Source organism: Pocillopora verrucosa, chromosome 2, assembly GCF_036669915.1.
Source record: "Pocillopora verrucosa isolate sample1 chromosome 2, ASM3666991v2, whole genome shotgun sequence".
Classification (NCBI taxonomy): Eukaryota; Metazoa; Cnidaria; class Anthozoa; order Scleractinia; family Pocilloporidae; genus Pocillopora; species Pocillopora verrucosa.
The window spans coordinates 13,019,084-13,038,225 of NC_089313.1; the positions used below are offsets into that span (position 1 = coordinate 13,019,084).

Below are 19,142 nucleotides of genomic sequence, written 5' to 3' on the forward strand. Positions count from 1 at the left end.
CATGACCTATGACGTTACGTGTAGTCGGGGCAACCAAATCGAATAAAGTATCGAAGTTTTTAGTCAGCGGTCGGTACTTCCGTCATTGATTCATATAAAATTGTATATCGTGTCTCTAGTTTCGTCAAGTCCTTCAACCTGAAAAAAGTTAAATATAACAAAAAGAGAAACATCAATTTTGCTAGCCTATGAACAGGCACCAAATGATGCCCTGCTTAATGTGCGCATACCCCCGAAAAGAGAAGGCCTGCTTAATGCAAGCTTACCATAGAAATCCGATTGCATACATCCTCTCGTTGCTGTTTTATCTATTTTTGAAATAGTTTGCGAGCCTCTCGTCAAGTTCTTTTCACCAGTTGATGACATAAATACACGTAATAATGGGCTCCTGACCTCCAAAAATGTTTCGCTGTTATTGGTGTTGTCGTTTTTTTCAAATAAAACATAACACAAAAAAACACCTAAAAAAAGAGACTAAACACTGTATGCTATATTGATTAGGGAGCTTTTAAACTTTCCCACCCTGTCATATCTAGTTTGAAACTACAGAATGCCTTCCATGATTCATATCAACACAGAATCAGGGTGAGGTGAGGTGCCTATGATGTTGAAAATGCCTGATATTCTATATTCTTTCCTCGATTGTTTCAATACTTTATCCACGATTCGCAGATAAAAAATCACAGGGGCACTTTGAAGCTTTCTTCCCGGTTTTTTTTCCCCTCCCAGATGCGTTTTAAACTTTGCGCGTATCCTGTTTCCCAAGCCTCGCGCCGTCGTAGGTAGATCTATTTATCAGGCTGAGAACACGGAGACGGTTGGAATTAATTCAAGCACTGATTTTAATCTAATAATATCAAAAGCAGCATATCACTGAAGGATAGTATTTACTTATCAGGTTTGGAAGAACTGAAAGAACTAGTTCTATTTACAAATAACAGTTCTAAACTATCGTATGCAATATTGGGCACACAAGACATTGTCGCACCCCACGACTAGTTCCCTTAGGATTCCAAAAGCAGAAAACTTTTAACTCAGAGGACGAGAAATAATTTTACAAATCAGGCGTATTTCAACCCTTTAACTCCAAGAAGTGATTAACACGTAACTTTCCCCCGTAATATCCATACATTATCCAGCTAAAGGGTGATGAGAATACTCAGACTTATCAGGTAGAAGTTGTCATCTTGATCTAACACCAAATTCTTGTAACTAATTTACAAGGAAATTTGTGGGAACTAGAGAGGAGAATTAACAATCAGACCTTGGGATTTAAAGGGTTAAACGAGCGAACGCTACATCTTACGAGCGTTTGTTGAAGCCACCACATTAAACAGGAAAAATCGAGTAAACAAGATAATAACGTTTTATCGACGCGGTTGATAATGTAAATTGGCCACCGTGAAGTGTTTCAAAGCTGATGTTTCGAGCGTTAGCCCTTCGTCAGAGCGAATGACGAAGGGCTGACGCTCGAAACGTCAGCTTTGAAACACTTCACGGTAGCCAATTTACATTATCAACTATGTTTATAAAACCGAATTATTTTGTTATACCCCCCCTCTGACGCAGCACCACAGTTTCTTTAGAAACTTACCCCCTTTATCACAATCTAGTGAGGAAAGAGGAGAGAGGGGTCCCCCCCTCACTAATTTGTCATCCTCGCAATTAGGCCAGACTTCTAAGGGAAGTATCGTGAATTCTTGGAACACCCTTCAATTTACAAACAAGACGGTTCGGCAAGCCAGTTCTTACAAATTGGGAGTGATTTCTTCGTCATTTCCTAATTGCGTATCCACCTGTTTTTCACTGATCTTTCCCGCCTTAAGTTTTTTCACCAAGCGCGCATCACGCGCAAGATCCTCAAGTTCATCTTCATCAAACTGATGTTTTTGGCGCTGCGTTTTAAAAAATTCTCTACGTGCTTTCCGCTTCTCTCTTTTGACTTTTCTCTCTTTGTTCTTGGACCACGGGACGGTCTCCTTACGGAATTTCTTTTTCTTCGAGTCCGTTGGATAAAAACCATTCTCGCTCGATTCCTGCAGCATTCTTTTTCTCTGCTTTTCTCTGTTTTTGTCCTTGTAATAAAGTTTATCAACATCTACATCCACTGGCTCAAAATCCACACTCTTATCCTTAAGCTCTGGCATGATGGGCAACTTTAGGAGGCCAAATCCCGTTGCGAGTTTTCCGAGCTCCAGGTCTGTGGGCCAAAAAAATTCAAGAAAACGTTAATCGAGGAGCAGCCAATAGTTAGCACCTGGGGGGAGGGGAGGCGCGGCGAAGTTTTTTCGGGGGTCTCACATGGTTTTTAAGGGAGAACCGAAGGCAGGGGTTTCAAACCTACCCTTAACAAACACGTGGGTTTTTTACAACCAGTCTGACACAAAAATTCTTGTAACGACAGGATCGCATTTTACTCTTCAATTAACTGACTATTTCCCCTTTAGTACGTGTAGGATTAATATATACGGCGAAAGGCTAAACTGATGACATATGTCGAGTAACCGCAAGTAGGGGGGATGGGGGGAGGGGGGGGGGGGAAGTGGGTCAGTCGAGAGATTTGCCGATTTGTTTTGTAAAAGTTTGAACACCTCTTAATTTATATCCAAATTCCGGATCCACCCTTGACTGGTCAAAGCCACGGTAGAGTGGACTGTATGCGACGCAAGCTAATGACCACTGGTAGTGTGATTTGCATTTGATGCTTGAGAAGTTGACCCTTGTTACAAGACCAAAGCAAAACCGAATCAGATAGTGATTGCCAGCTTTCTACCCTCAATTGCTTCCTATGCTAGCGTTTTGCACAAATAGAAAACAACAGCCAAAGCAGGAGTTTAGCTTGGGTTCACTGAAAATGACTCGTTTGGAAATCAAAACAAATCTTGTCAAAATGATCGTTCGTTCGTTCGTTTCGTTGATCAGTGAATTGCTCATTCGGTTTTAAAATTAAAACTAAAGCAATCGCAACAGCCAATCATAACAAAACAAAATATCACAAGGAGCAAATGAGAACACTTTTCTATGCTGGATATTTGATTCCCATTGTAAATTAAAGATATTTTCCTTACCATTTGATCTAAAAATTAAACTACACTCGTGCTTTCTGTAGAACTGTACGAATGACACAAAAGCCTTCATCCCCTTTTCGTACACATCCCTAAAAAGAAATTCGAAAAAAAAAAAGACATAGGTAAAATTACTGAAAGGATGACAGACTTCAAAAATAGGAAGGAGGGCCATGGGGCTTGTAAGTCTATGACTTAGTATTTACCCTCGTTAGGTAAAGTTGCTCATTTATTTATCCCCAAATTAAAAAAAAGGGCTGAAAGCAGACGGCGAGAACTCGATTTTAGTCGTTTTCCGTAAGTTAAGCGTCGTGCTGAACCTCTTTCGTAGTAAAATATCTAAGAAAGGAATACTATAAAACGTCCCCCCCCCGAAGGTTAGTAGACGCATAACCGACGGGTAAGACATGTTCATGACGAGCAACCGCTACAGTGAGCTTACGAGGTGTGTGTTCGTCATCTCGGATTTTTTGAGACTAGAAAATTCGGGGAAACAAAGAGACGGGGTGGTCTAACGGCGGGGGGGGGGGGGGGGAAGAGAAGAGCAAGGAAGGGAAACTTAAAGGAAAAAGGGTTGTAAATGCACAGTTTAATGTAAAGTGCGCACAAAGGGATAGCTGCGTCAAGAATTGTTCGGTCACGTGGGCGAAGGAGCGCTCCCCATTAGTGGGAACTAACTGGTAAGATAAGTGCTTTTTTTAAAAGGGTTCTGTTATTTACCAGCACTATAAAGACACATCTGCAAAGTTCTATATTGCGGCCACTTTCAGTTTTAACCCTTTAGACCGTAACATTAATGTTCATATACTCTTCACTTTTCTCTTTACAAAAACTATGGCACTGACAAGAAGAATTTGTTGGACATTTGGGAGTTTCGTAAATTGGTGATAATTTCCCATAATCTCCTGACCTTTACATTAGATCCAAGGGTGACATTGCAAGGAGAAATTAAAAGCCAGTCATCCTCAGTGGTTAAAGGGTTATGGCACTTACAAAAGAGGTTACGTTCCCTGTAAATAAAGTAACTTTCTACGGGAACTTAGCAAAACATTTTTTCTGTATACAGTACCTGTCTTTCATAGCCATCTGTCTTAGCTTGGGCGTAACGTCTGTCACTTCTCCTTCTATTTCGAAAGATTGAAGAGGGACCTGTATTAAGGACAGAAAATACAGTGGTGCATCAATCAGAAGGGTGAGAAACTTCATCTCTCTGATCATTTAGCCCCGTCCTACCCCTGTGCGATGTTGACCACAAGAGCACTTTTGTTCAGGTCGCCAAACGTGCGGCCAGAAATGACGGTCAAGGTTACGGTCATCCTAACGATCACACTAGGTGGGATAATCCACAGTTAACCCTTCACACCTTAACATCAATCTGTATATTCTCCCATTCCGTTCTCTCTTCATTTCCTGTGGTACTGACAAGGAGAATTTGATGGAAAATCATGAGCTTCTTCAATCGGTGATCATTTTATTTATTCTCATAACCGTTACAATTGATTCAAGGTTGAAACTGTGGGAGAAATTAGACGCCAGTCACTCTTTAATGATTGAAGAGTTAACCTACCTTTTGGTTGATGGATATAAATTCCACGTAAGATTCTTCAGCAGGAAGCAAAAACAACAAAGCATTCCCTACAAAGTAACAGGATACAATAGAAGAAGAAAAAACGATTAGGAGATCAAAGTAAAGGTAACATAGGTTACATAAATGACTATGAATATATGAAAATCATATACAGCTATTTCAATTTACGTTGTCGGATCAAAGCCTCAAGCCTACAAGACAAGACCGAAGGGGAATATGGGATCTTAGGAGTCATATCTGTTCTTGTTACTCTTTGTTAAGACACGCAAGGCAATACTAATTGTATTTTCAGCCTCCATGTCCATCTCGCGCCGACAACCCCGAAAGCCTAAAATTAATTCTAATCTACCCATACCGCCTTTCGGTCTTGTCCCGTACCCTTGAAGCTTTGATCCGACAACGTAAATTGAAATAACTGTATGTGCACTGCGGATAAAGGCGTGAATATGAAAGCGATCTTCGCAGTTATGAACACGATCAACCAACAATCCCCTAAATAGTATTTTTCATTATTCTCATCATACCTCTGCTTGATATTGTATTGATTATATTAGGAGAAATTATTTCCTGGTCACTCGTGGGAGTGAAAGGGTTAATTGTGACATTGACCTTGTTTGGATCAATGTCAGTGTCTGACCAACTGCACACCTACCCCTTCCTTAACCCAAGATTAACCCTAACTTGTTATCAGCTGACTGTTGTTGGGCTAAAGGAGGGGTAGGTGTGCAGTAGCGCGGATAATGTCCGTGATTCATTGGGGTCAATGTCAGCATCAATTGTTTCGCTTGTCACATTCTGTCTTGATTCAAATAAACTCTCGCAAAACTCACAACAAATCAGAACCAAAACCAAAACCAAACCACATCCAAGATGGTTTCCCGCGTTTTCCCCGAGAGCCTCGCATAGGCGTAGATCCTGTCTTTTATCCCATATTTCTCATCCTCTCCAGCGAGTAAACCTTCATCAAACACTCATAACTGAGAAATTTTTCTTTAAGGCTACACGTAACTAACCCTGATTTCCAATTCGTGCCGTCCTTCCACAGCGGTGAACGAAAGCACTGCGAGGAGAAAGAATAAGATATCAATAATTATATAAATCACAATAGAATACCAGGACTTCTTTCTTTCTTCTTTTACAAGCGAAGACAACGATGTTGGCATGGCAATCGGGTTTATCGCCATGGCGGTTTTACATTTCACGAGGGGCTTTATTTGGTTAGCCAACATCACTGAACCTTAATTCGCCTTTTTTGATAAAAAAAAAAATGGAGAACTTTCGTTATCTTGTGTTTGTTTGTTTGTTTTTTAATAACATTTCAACAAGCCGCGCTTTATGTGCGAGTGATCAATGCATTAGTAGCCAGTCGTTTCGCCCCAATCAAACCGATTCGCCCAGAAACACAGTCAGCTGAACTGCATCTTTCCAACACAAACAAGCTACAACCGTTCTACAAATAGTTTGATTTCCTATATCACTAGTATTTCCTAAATATAACTGTATATCATCAGTACATGATCACTTCGAAAATCACTTGTGCCGGCTTGAAAAGATCTTGACTGAACTTGCGCTTTTAACGCCTTGTATTGCTGAAAGACTGCCCACCTCTGCTGGATAGTTGTGCCGCGGTGAGTGGCATATTACACACTTTACGAATTTTACTCCTCGTTGAGCATCAGGCTCAAAAACTCGAAGGTTAACGAATATGCTTAAAAATTCGGAAGGGTTTCTGATGAATATCTTAGCCGAGACGGAACGCCGCGTCACACCAACCACACACTACTTTTAACAAGTATTTGAAAACCCTTTTTTGTCGGAAATAAAAACCGTAGCAGTTTTGAGAGTATACGTCTCCTATCGGCTAACATACCTTGCACTACTGGGAGGATCAAACTGTATGACCCAGTCCACCTCTGGAATGTCCACTCCTCGGGCCATGACGTCAGTGCAGATCAGAACACCACTTGACACAAAAGGAACAAAAATGCGCAATTATGGTTGGTAAAAGCGTGGAAGAGGTTCTAAAGAGGAATCAAACCTCTGGATCTACAGGTTTCCGGGCAGGCCCTCATTATTGGCGCCGCGGCCCAAGCGTTTCTACGCTGAAGGCAAATTTTGAGGTCTTAAGCAAAGCGGGCTGGCGAGACATTTGTGAGGGGTCTGACACTAATAATGAAACAGACGCCTCGCAGACCACTCACCAGCTAGCTTACTTTGCTCAAAACCTCAAAATTTTTCGTGAGCGAACAAATGTATGTGCTGCAGCGCTAATAGGAACGGCTGGACTAACACGTTCGCAGTTTGATTCTGTGTCAGTCAGCTAAAGAACAATGGTTGGTGAGCACGGTCGTGTAGTAGGTTTACTTGTGACAAGAGTCGTGCTTGATCAGAAATTAAGAAAGCGCAGTGTGGGTCTCTAAATCAAGAAAGATGACGAAGTTGGGTTCGTTCCTCGAAGGAAGAGCTCGAAATCCGAGGATCTGGAGTTAGAATCCTCGTGACAAATGCCAACCCTCAACTGCATCTTGGCGCGGGAGGAGAGGGGTGGGCTTGCTCAACGGCCGGGTATACTTTAATCCCCTCCCCCCCCCCCTTCCCCCCACCTTTTGTAAAGATATGGCAAGGTAAACACTGACTAATTCGAGTATTGCTTTAATCCGTAACGACGATTCTGTAGAAGAACTTGACAGGTAGACGTACCTTTTAAGTTTTCTGAAGCTATCAAATACTTTATGCCGTTTTGACTTCATTTTTCCATGGATAGACAGCACTTTCACATTCGAAAGAAACCTGAAATCAGTTTATCAGAGTGCTTCAACGATAACGGACTGACAAAAAAACCAAAAAAAAAAAACCAGGTTTGGTTTGTTAAGAAAACACCTCTTGTCCCATTGAGGTTCCTTAGGTAAAAAGGAACCTGAATGGGACAAAGAAACCAAAACCAAAGTATTCACAACAGCAAATCAGAGGAAACAAAAATATCCTAACGAGCCAATGAGAATTTACAGTAAAAGTAACCAGACTGCTTAAAGTGCGGGAAAACAAGAGTGACCACAGGTAGCCCAAGCTCACAAAATGAGCTTCAGTAAATGTGCAAATATGTTTTCGTTGCGCAATGGCTATATTCGGTACTCAAAATTTGTTGTAGACTTTCTTAAACTCAAATGATATCCTCTAGTTGGTATATTTCTTCATTCCCATGACCTGTCTGCTGGGCAAGGTGTTTATATCGAAAGGAGAAATTACTTCAAGATCACTTTAGGAAGTAAAATGGTTTTCTTTGTATACTGCACTGCACAATGCTTACCTTTCAAGAGCCTTTGAAAAATAGTTAACACAAGCACATGTGCTGAAAAATACCATGTTCTTGCAGGTCTGTAAGACAAAAATTTATAGAATGTGATACATAACCTTCGGGTTTCCTTTATTCTTGTGACCCTAATATTTGATTCAGGGATGATATTATGAGGAGAAATAAGAGGATCAAAGAGTTAAAGTACATGAAGTCTATCAGCAGGCCATTGCTGCCTTGAGCTCTCATTGTATTTTAAAACTGACTCTGATTCTTAAATATTCCATCGAAAAAGTCAACTGAATATCCAATCTTAAAATTGAGTTAAAAAATTTAAATCCAGGTTCAACTAAAGTATGTTTTATCCTCTGTATCAAATACAACAACATTTATCACAGAGTGAATATAATGACAGAAATATATGCACAACTTATGTGCATCATGGTACAAACAGTGGCCTAGAGGTTAACAAAAATAGGCCCCCCCAGTGTAGAGGTGAAGGCACAAGACCTGGCCAAGTCACTGTGTTATGTTCTGGGACAAGGCACTTTACTCTCTCAGTGCCATTCTTCAACTAGTAGACTAGGTAATCATTTTGGGAGTAGAATACTTATAACAGGTTCAGTAGAATCTTCCATTTCAAGTTCCTCTTGTGGGTGACTACTGTTCCAAAATGATTCCATTTTCCTCTCAAATTCCTTTTTCGTCATTTCAACTTCTTGTGAGCAAATACCACATAATTATAGGCTGCAATGGAAACTTTTCTTGGTGTTCTTAAGCAAGGCACTTTACACTCAAAGGGCCTTTCTCCACCAAAGAGTACCCAAAAACTGTCACAAGAATCTCGCGAAATCTTGAGGGAAGGGAGGGGAGTGGGTGGTGGTTAACCTGCAATGTACCAGCATCCCATGCAAGGGATGAAGCAACACTCCTAGTTCTTTGGATCAATGTCAGTATCTGAGCAACTGCTCACCTACCCCTCCCCTAATCCAACATTAACCACAACTTGTTATCAGTAAACTGTTGTTGGGTCAGGGGAAGGGTAAGTACACAGTTGTTCAGATACTGACATCAACCAAGTCCTTTCATGCCACAGAAACTAGAATAAACTCAGACCAGATGGGTAACTTGGCTCAATTGCTGAATTTACCTCTTCTTACTAAACACATCACATACCTTCCTTGCCTTGAGGAAGGACACTAATCTTGAGAACTTTCCTTGACTTTCACATGTCTACAAATAAAGGATTTTAACTCACTCAAATTTACTTTAAAACCTTGAAACTCAAAATTACCCCTCATCAAAACCACTGCAAATATTGTTAGTTGATCCAATACCAAATTCTCCAAAGTAACATCTTAAGAAATGTATGGTACACAGAGAGGAAAATTACTAAACAGAGGAAAATTATTAATGAGATACTGGGTGTAAATGTTTGCCTAAACCTTTCACTCCTGTCTTTAGTAAGCCTGCCTTTGAGAGCCCATAGATTTATTTGTAATTTATTGAGATTGTTTAGTGTTATATTCAGTCATAATACCCAAATTTGCGATAAGCCAATCAGAAGTCTGACATACATTTTGGTATACTACAATATCAAGTCACTGATCTGAAATGACATGATATCATCATTTAGTTACAGAGTGAAACTTTACTCTAAGATCAATTGAACAGAGGTTGAACCACAAAAAAAAACACAGAAAGCTTGAAATTAAGAATTAAACAGTGTTCCCAGTCATGAAAGGAGTAAAGGGTATTTCCACTCAAATGAACCATGGTACAACCAGAACCCCTGATATGATGCATACACATACCAAACAAGTACAATAAATTATGGTAATAGGACTGAGTGGAGTCCAATTCAGTCTTTATTCAAGGGGGTCCTTGTTTGATATTTTGTGGCCTAAAGGGTGGGCCCTTATTTGGGGGAGGGCAATTATTAGAAATGGGCAGTTATTTGAGGAAACCTGGTATGCAACATTCCTCAAGTAATGCAGTTCTGCCTTTCAGATATATTGGTACATTGATTAACACTCAAATACAAGTATCATAAGTGAAGCTATGATTGCTGAGTGTCTGTGGTCAGATTAATGAAGCATGGCTTAAAAATGTTGTTACACATTGAGCAAAAAAGAAAATTCAACTGCTTACTGTGTAAAAATTCTTTAGTGTGGATGGTGTCCTCTGTTCTGACTACAAGTACATGCACAAAGAGAAACAAAAGATTTTATTGATTGTGTAACTCACAGTAGTTGGAGTAATGCAGTAATATCATAGTGCAAACAAACTTAAATCTCTAAGTCTCTGAGAATTGCAGCCTGACAATCAGTCAGTGCAAAATTATTTTATACGGGTAATGAGCTGTAATGGCAACACTAAAAGTTGGCCCATCAGATAGAAAAAAAAAATTATAACCTTCCAATAAACAAATAAATAATGCCATGTTACTTATTTTTTTACTTATTTAGTATGATACTAAATATATTTGTATACAAAGAACCAACTCCCTTGGCCATTAAAACTGTTTGTCATGTAGTTGACCAAGCCTAACTGAGCAATTACTACCATTGTTCTATTGAATTAAACTTTACCTTACACTTGGAGTATTTCTCTCTAACTGTTACTCTAACAGGATTTCTCAAGCCGGCTCTCACTAGAGCCTCAACTTCATCTGTCTGAGTTGCAGAAAACAGGCCCTAGGTAGAAAAAACAGATACACAAATACTTTTTAAACAAACTGTCTAAGGCAAACAAGATTGCAACTCTATGTTTATTAAGGCCTTAAGATCAGCCAATAATTAAAGTAACTTGCTTCCAATCCAGCACTAAATAATTTACAAGCATTTTCATGAGGTTGTTTATTCTTGTTTTCTTGTGAGTTATTGTTTTCATAAAACTCACTTGGCTATGGGCAGAGTAAGGAGTGTCTGTGATGATTTTCAATTTTCTAAATGATGTTTTTAGAGAAACATTCAAAACTCTTGGCTCTAGGCTGGAGCCCTATCTTTGAAAAAGGAAATTTTTTTTTCTAAAACTGAGTTTAATGTCCCAAAAAAAAATTGCTTAGCTTATAAGTGAATAATTATCACAATGGTAAGTTTAATCCAAAACTCTGTCAGCTTCAATGATTAATTTGATGATACTAAAATAAAATTATTTAAGTTGGTTCTGTTAAAAATAATGACAAAACAAATAAAATCAACTCTGTGACCTAACAAAAACTAACTATTGAAATTTCTAAAGTTAGGAGTGACTTACTGTTCTTCTTTGCTTTGGGAGAAAACCCAGAATAGTATTTAAGCTGGAATCACAATAAAAAAGCAGTCAAACTCAAATGAGATTGTCAAAAAACACTGCACCTTCTTTAAGAGTTCAAAATGAAATGAAGCATTATTCTATGGTTAATTTTATTTTACATCATTTCTGTTGTTGACAGACAGGAGGCACCAAATCTTTCAGTAAATATAGGGATGTGCAGTAAGTTTAAGGTGAATTTTTTTGCAACATTAAATTCTACTAAGTGTTCCACAAGGAAAGATGGGAAAATTTGGAAAGAGATTCAAAAGTCTATAAAAGTCTATCCGAAGTCACACATAGGCTTTTTTTTAACCATGCACCTTCTCAAATGCCTTTTTAGAATGGCTTTCTTTTTATCTTGGTCTCCCACTATTTGAGCTTTTAGTACCAGACTGAGGGAAAAGCATGGGGTAGCTATTGTTGATGTAGTTGAAATATGTTAATCAAGACTTCAACTAAAAAAAAATAAGTTTTAAAAATTTACCTAGCTTCAAAACCCAAGTCCAACAATCTGTCAGCTTCATCTAAGACAAGAACTTCCTAAATAACCAAAATAAAGGAATTATGATTAATAGTGGTCTCGTGAATGTTCATTTAATCCTATCTAATCCCGTCCTTTCATATTGAGAGCTGCCTTTCAATAGTGTTGTATAGCCCAGACCAGAGTAATCACAATAACCAATCAAAACAAAGGAAAATATCATCATGGGAAACCAATGAGAACTCAGGGTTATTTCATATTCGACCCCTAAGAGTGACTAACATCTAATTTCTCCTTACAATATCACCCCTGAATCAAACATTAAGGTCATGAGAGTAAAGCAAATGATCACCAACTAAAGAAGCTCTGACTGTTAGACAAATTGTCCTTGTCAGCACCTTAGGAAATGTATACAGAACAGTATGGAGACAATGCATTCTGATAAGAGGGTTTACTGGGTTACTTGTGGAAAAATGCTAGTACCTATTTCAAAGTTGGTAAATGCATTTGATTGGTTGAACAGGCAGTACACATTTTTCTTGACCAATATCGCCAAAACCAATTGAAAGTAACTAACTCCTGACAATCAACTGAAAATTGCTCCACAACATATGACTGAATCATATTCATTCATGTTACAGTATTCGTTAATGACTACTGTTCTTGTAGTTGATCAGCTACTAGAGAGACTTAAACTTAAATATTTGCAGATGTCATGGTTATGCAAGCAATAAAACAAGATCTTTTGACACATCAGAGACCTCAGACATCACACTCCAAGGTCAATGATATGGTAACTATGTCCATACAGTTGAAGCAAGTATTATTAATAGGGCATGGTAGAAACTTAACTAGAATATTGTTTCATGAAAATTTAAAACAATGAATGCATAACATGCATTTCTGTATGTGAAAAGAAATCCACATTTTAAATTGAAGATTCAACACCATAAATTCTAACTCAGCATGAAAAATTTCAGTTTGGTACAGACCAGAGATCGAACATGAGCAGCCAGATCTATCCCCTCTTGCTTTCTTGTCATTAAATCCTCTAATCTCCCTGGTGTGCCAATAATAATGTGACCTCTAAAAAAGGGGAAAAACAAATAAACATTGGCTCAGATTGAAAAGAAAAGTTCAGGTTGTGGCACCTGCACATGTAGTTTGTAGTTAATGGCTTGTTTGATCCATACACATATGCCATAAACTTATAACTTTTTCAAATCACTGCCTTAAATCTAAAAAAGCTTTCTTGATTGAAAGGGAACAAAACTTGTGATTCTCTGTTTTCCACTTAAATATCTATAGACAATTATGCAGTTTAGATCAAAACATCATTCAATTCACTTTGTTCTCACCCATCTGATTTGAATCTCTGCATATTTTCCACAGGGTCCACTCCCCCTATCAGAAGTAGCTGCCTATAAAACAAGCATTCAGAAATAATGTTTCCAAAACTAAGGTGGTTTTGCAGTTGAAAAAGACAGGTAATTTTGCTATTCTTTAATGAAGAGTAAAGAAATAAATCAGCAGAGTAATAATAATAAGTGGCATATTAAGACAAAAAAAAATCTCCATATACCAACTACTTGGAGTTAGAGATTCCTGTTTAAAAAAAAATTGAGGTTATCATTGTAGAGCATATTGCTTATGAAGGCCATGAGGATGCTAAATTAAAGTATACAAGAGTAGCATCATAAAATTGTCTTCCTTTAGCCCCCCAAATTGATTGTTTTCACAACATGGCCATATTGGTTTCCAAAACATGGCCAATATGTTAGTGTCCATGGCTAGGTGGGCAGATAAAGTGGTGGTGAAAAAGAAATGCAGTGAGGTGTGTGCCAGATGGATTGAATTTCTCCACTACACAGTAAATTTCCAACAAACACAGCCTCACTTTAGCTGGATGAGATCCTTTGTAAATGTTCTTAGGACTTCGTCAATCTGTTTTGCAAGTTCTCTTGTTGGAGTGATAATGATGGCACCAACCTGAATCAAGAGGGGAGAATTTTAGTTGAGAGTGAAATGCAATAGCAAACAAGACTGCCAAGCTTATTCATCAACTACATTTAAACATTTTCATCACAAGATGATTGCAATATGACTAATTAAAAACAAACTCCCCTGATGACCAGGGCAGAAAATACCCTGACCCTGTGCGAACCATCTTTGACTGCTCCTTAGACTTATTTAACCCTCTACACCCTCACATCAATGTGCATATTCTCCATACAGTTCTCTATACATATCCTAAAGTGCTAACAAGGAGAATTTGTTCAACAATCAAGAGCTACTTTAGTTGGTGATCATTTTCTCTATTCTTGTAACATCAATTTTTGATTTAGGGATGACATTGTAAAGACAAATTAAATTCCAGTCACTCCTGATAATGTGAAGCAGATATGTAGAACTTACAAATTGGTCCTACTTTCAAGAATAATCATATAACTCATTCTTTCATTATTCACACTTGTTGGTTTCTGAAAGCTTTTTGATTCATTCGTCTTATACCCCTCTCCCATCACCACCCTCAACCCCTTACTCTCTGCCCCTAACTCCCCCACCTGTTGTGGCCCCCACCCCTTGATCCCTATTCCCCACCCCTTGCCTCTCAGTCCCAGAGTAGAACTGCTGTTCATCCTTGTTGTGCATATTTTATGCTCGTTCCTCAATTTTACTCCCTCCACCAACACCAACTCTCTAACTTCCAATTCTGACCCAAAAAACAATGGATAAATAGCTGACCTACCAAGGTTTCATAACCAAATTACAAAGTATTCATCAATTGTTATATTTACCCATAGATCTGAGTTATTTTTCTACAAAATTAAACCAACTTACATCATGTTTCTTCAGCTTCTCTTCCCTTTGAAAAGAAAATATGACATATTTGAATAAATACAATAAATAGCAAGCATATAAAGCAAATGTCAGGTCCAACACCATGCAAGGTACTTGAGTTTAAAATTTAGAGGAAAAGAGGGCAAATCCCTTTCCTGGGTTTGAAAATTTCAGCTGAAAAACCACACTGTGACCCATAAGCATGTTCTTGGTAGATCTGTACTGGTATATAGCATAGAGCCACCTTGCATGTGAATAAAAATAAACTGTACATAATAAAGGTTTTTCCATGCAATTTTTTTTCATGAAGTCGGTAGTCTGTGGTTAGCGCTATTAATTTCAAACTGATGAAGGGAGTGTATAAAGGGAGTAAAGTTCAAAATAAACCCTGGCATTGCATTGGTGGGGGAGTACAAGATACCGGTAATTAGTTTTATCATCTGAGTTGATAAAGTGAATTGGCCATTGTAAAGAGTTTCTAAGCTGAGGGTTAGACCATTAGCTCTTTGTCAGAGTGACTGGCAAAGGGGTTTACATACCAGCTTAGAAACTCTTTACCATTGGCCAGTTTAAATTATCAACTCATTTGAAAAAACCAAATTATCTTGATGAGAAGAAATCTACATTTAACATCTGAAAAAATTACACCTATTTAACCCTTTACACCCTAACATCAGTATGCATATTCTCCATACTGTTCTCTGTATGTTTCCAAAGAGGCTGACAAGGAGAATTTGTTTCACAATCAAGAGCTGCTTTAGTTGGTGATCATCTACTCTATTCTTATGACTTCCATGTTTGATTCAGGGGTGATATTGTAAGGAGAACTTAGATGCTAGTCATTCTTGGGGACTAAAGGGTTAAAAGTGCAAATAACCTTTGCAGGAGCATTTCCACAATTGGAATCAAAAAGGCCAAGGTTTTTCCAGATCCAGTAACCTGAAAATTAGAGATAAACTGTTTCAACAAGTTAAAAAGAAGTATTGTCATCAGTAATATAAAATTAACGCATCAGAAAATGTGGATCTCGTATCTGCTGCATAGCTTTTCATGCTTAGCAGAAAGATTTGAGCCAACATAGTCTTAACCCTCACTACCCTAACATCATTATGCATATTCTCCATACAGTTCTCTATACATTTCCTAAGGTGTTGACAAGGAGAATTTGTTTAACAAGCAAGAGCTTCTTTAGTGTTTGATTCAGGTGTGATATTGCGAGGAAAATGGAGATGCTAGTTACTCTTAACGGTCAGAGGATTAACTCACACAACTCTGAAAATATATATCATTGAATGAACTTGAATTAATGCAACAACAGAAAAGTCCACAAAAATCATTATAAATAAGCAAGAATCTTCCATTGTGAAAGAGCTCTAATGCAATGTTTACGTCAGCTCTTCAGGGCATTTTCAGAAATGTTCAAAATATCTTCAGCAAAGTCATTGCCAATGATGGTGTTCTCTACATAAATCTTGACACCTTTAGGGATAAAATCTAATGCCTTTCCCTCCAAAAAAGCTAGGTAAAAGCTAGATTATAGGTTTCTTGTATTGAAGCGAAGAACTGAGGGGAATCCTGTAAGTATGTGTTTTTAATCCTTTCAACCCACAAGATCTCATTATTAATTCTCCCTACTGTTTGCCATACAATTCTTATAATGTTGGCTCTGAGAATTTGATACTGAATCAACTAATAATTCCCTAATTGGAGTTTTTGTTCATTCTCATTACTTGTCTGCTTGATATTGTATTTATATTGTAAGGAGAAATTCTGTCTTCATCACTCAAGTGAGTTAATGGGTTGTACCATCAAGCTGAGGGTAGGCCAAGATATAAGGAAGAGGATGAGTCAAACAAGCCAAAGTTCCAGTTTCATCTTTTCTTTTCAAGAAAATTCAAGCATATACTTGTAGTTTATTCCATGTAAACAATGTACACTGTGGATTCATTTCAACATAAATCATATGACAACACCCATGGAACTTCCTGACACCTATTCACACCTTTTTACACCTATTTATGCCTATTTACACCTCGTCAGAAAAAAGGGCACCTAATTAATGAGCCTATAAAAGAGTCTCTGAACCAGAATAGCATCAAACCATTTCTGATTGTCCACATAGTTGCCATCTGAACTTTAATATAATCCATGGGACTATTTCAAAGAGGAGACTTTTCCCAGCCTACCACTGGAAGTATCAAAGAAAGGAAGCCTCAAAGAAAGGAAGCCTCCACTGATGAAACAAATGATCTTTGAAGCTAAAATTTGCCATAAATAGGAATGAAAGTACTTAGTGTAATACAAGGTAGAAACAGATATGGCCTGTTTTAAGATTGGAATTCTGCTTGTCGCCATGTTAAATTGTATGATGCCACTAGTGTCTGCACGATCCCCTAAGGATTTGTACAAACTAAAGAGCTACTGTCTGATGATGATAGTGGCAACCATGTAATGTCATACAAGCCAAAATGGCGACCTCCAGGAAATTCAAGCATTCATAATGCTCATTAACTGTTTGCAGTACATAGCATAAATGAGCATTATTATTATTATACTAATATACGAATAATTATTTTGAATAAATAAAACAAAATACAGGGCTTTTCGTGCACAGGCAATTAGAAATAATCTAATTTCAAACTCACCGCCTCGACTGCTACATCTTTGTTTGACATAAACAGTGGAATTGTAGCTGCCTGTATAACAAAGAAAGCGTGGTAAACCAAAGCATATTTTGTTAGGTAATAGCTACATTATTCCTTTGCCTACCTGTACTGGTGTCATCTTTTGGAAGCCAAACTTGTCCATGATATCTAAAACTGAATTAGACAAAGTTGGCCTTAGTTCGCTCCACGTGGTCGCCATCTTGAAAGTTACGCAATATGTGGTGTAACAGTCATATAATGGTACTATGACGGCTGGACCAACTCATGGATGTACTAAACTCGTGGGGAATATGATTGGAATAAGCAATGATTGTTCTAAAAGCCAGTGATCCTGTGATTCCAAGAAACAGAATTATACCGTCATCCCCACAAAAATCCTTCGCATATATTTGACAATCAGTCCGCACGCTATCTTTCATAGATGCATGCTCTCCCCAGACTCAGTTTAAGGGCCGTCTTAGCGCCACGAAATATTTTACATATCGAATCCCCACAAATTAATAGCATCATTTCGCAGCTGATAAATCAACAAGAAACTTTGTGGTATCCTAATTTTCGAGCGGCTAGATTTGATTGGTTGGATTTCACTCAGAGGTGAGGCCCCATCCCTAAACTGAAAATCCAGGATTTTTAGGGACTGTTCATTGAAATAATTGTTCAACGCATTTCCCTATTAAGGCTAATAAGCGGATGTTCTTTCTCATATTGCTTGAAGTGCCCATGACACGAAAAAATTTTTTGCGTAAATATTTAGCTTATCATATGTAAAAACCAATTCCGATAGAAGAAAAATTTCAAAAAAATAAAAACGCGGTTTTTTTGGGCCCTAAAGTGCTCTTACTTTGTCTTCAAAGTGTCCTGTGGACGGGTAACGAGCAAGCTCTACCGAGAGTTGCGATACATCGTACTCAAAAAATTAGAACAAAAAGAAGTTTCGAGTACGATTCAGCCCTACGAAGGAGAACCGCGTGCATCAAACGAAGATTTCGACGAAGACTAACAAAGACGGTTTCTCGCCTGCGGTGTTCAGGTCACGATTAGAACATAAAATACCCGTTACTGAATTTTTAGCTGTTGCGTATGTGTTTAGTCAGTGCTCTAGAGTTTCGTTGCTGAAGAGAATGTCCTTTGATAAACCAAAAGCTTACTTTTGGGGAAAGAATCAGCTGCATTACGAGGCACGATGATTTTTAACCGAGAAGTCATCGGGTAGTTTCACTGCAAGTTTCTCTTTCCTCAGAGATTGCAAAGGCAGAGGCTATCGTCGCGATCGTCGAGCCGGTCAAACCGAACGGAAAACGGTGAGGTTATAGTCATCTGATTCATCTCAAATGGGGATTTTAATAAAGCAAAATTTCTTTAGTGTTAGTGCAGCATTGCCATACGACCCATTCCGCTCAAAGGAAATAACTGACATCAGTATTAAAAATTAATATTTCGTACTTAGATTCGCTACCATCTAATTCAATAAAATTAGTGGTTCTTTATTTATCTCGTTGCAGTGCTGTTATCACAATGACACTGCTAATGTTGCTACTTTTAGTTTCTTGAGGGTAGGGGGGATTTGATAGCTCGTGGGATGGATTTTCAGAGAATCCACGGCCCTTTCGAGCTTGTGTTTATGCCAGTATCCGCCAGAGGTTTCGTACCGTTCACACAACAGGATATCGGTCAGCTCAGGAAAGAGCTTGAACTTCATTACAAATTATGTATTTCTGTTATTAAAATACGATGGAAACTACATTGGTAGGATTTTCATACGATGAGAAAAGCGAAAATATGGTCACGTGGAAAGAAAAGGAGCCCATCAGTCTTCGCTTGCGAAATGTCAGTCGAAAAGAATGTTGAACAATCGTGTACGGTGTGGAAACAGGCCCCTTAATCTGCATTCCTTTTAGGCTGAATTCATTGG

General features: G+C 38.3%; 1 protein-coding gene across 2 annotated transcripts; it reads right to left on the reverse strand.

Moving 5' to 3' along the window:
• Window position 1: 1 nt before the first annotated feature.
• LOC131768922 (ATP-dependent RNA helicase DDX55-like) lies at window positions 2-17,430 on the reverse strand. Of its 2 annotated transcripts, XR_010716668.1 has the most exons (21): window positions 17,334-17,430; window positions 17,210-17,260; window positions 15,442-15,503; window positions 14,565-14,589; window positions 13,621-13,712; window positions 13,082-13,144; window positions 12,716-12,809; window positions 11,727-11,782; window positions 11,204-11,246; window positions 10,537-10,641; window positions 10,097-10,138; window positions 9,122-9,178; window positions 7,961-8,028; window positions 7,354-7,443; window positions 6,524-6,616; window positions 5,667-5,713; window positions 4,633-4,700; window positions 4,135-4,214; window positions 3,069-3,157; window positions 1,595-2,200; window positions 2-138 (listed from the first exon to the last, which is right to left on the reverse strand). XR_010716668.1 is itself a non-coding variant. In XM_059084625.2 (20 exons), the coding sequence occupies exons 1-20, from the start codon at window positions 17,427-17,429 to the stop codon at window positions 1,749-1,751; spliced, it is 1,773 nt and encodes a 590-aa protein (XP_058940608.2). In that variant the 5' UTR covers window position 17,430; the 3' UTR covers window positions 1,493-1,748. The 2 variants fall into 2 exon arrangements, 1 of the variants encoding a protein (XP_058940608.2); XM_059084625.2 differs by lacking the exon at window positions 2-138 and having other exon boundaries at window positions 1,493-2,200.
• Between the last annotated feature and the right edge of the window lie 1,712 nt (window positions 17,431-19,142).

Coding starts and splice junctions, on each gene's coding strand:
- LOC131768922 (XM_059084625.2), bottom strand. CDS start 17,429: ATGGCGACCACGTGGAGCGAACTAAGGCCAACTTTGTCTAATTCAGTT. Junction 14,590..15,441: donor GTGGAAATGCTCCTGCAAAG/GTTATTTGCACT, acceptor TTCTTTTCAAAG/GGAAGAGAAGCTGAAGAAAC. Junction 5,714..6,523: donor GATCCTCCCAGTAGTGCAAG/GTATGTTAGCCG, acceptor TTCTCCTCGCAG/TGCTTTCGTTCACCGCTGTG.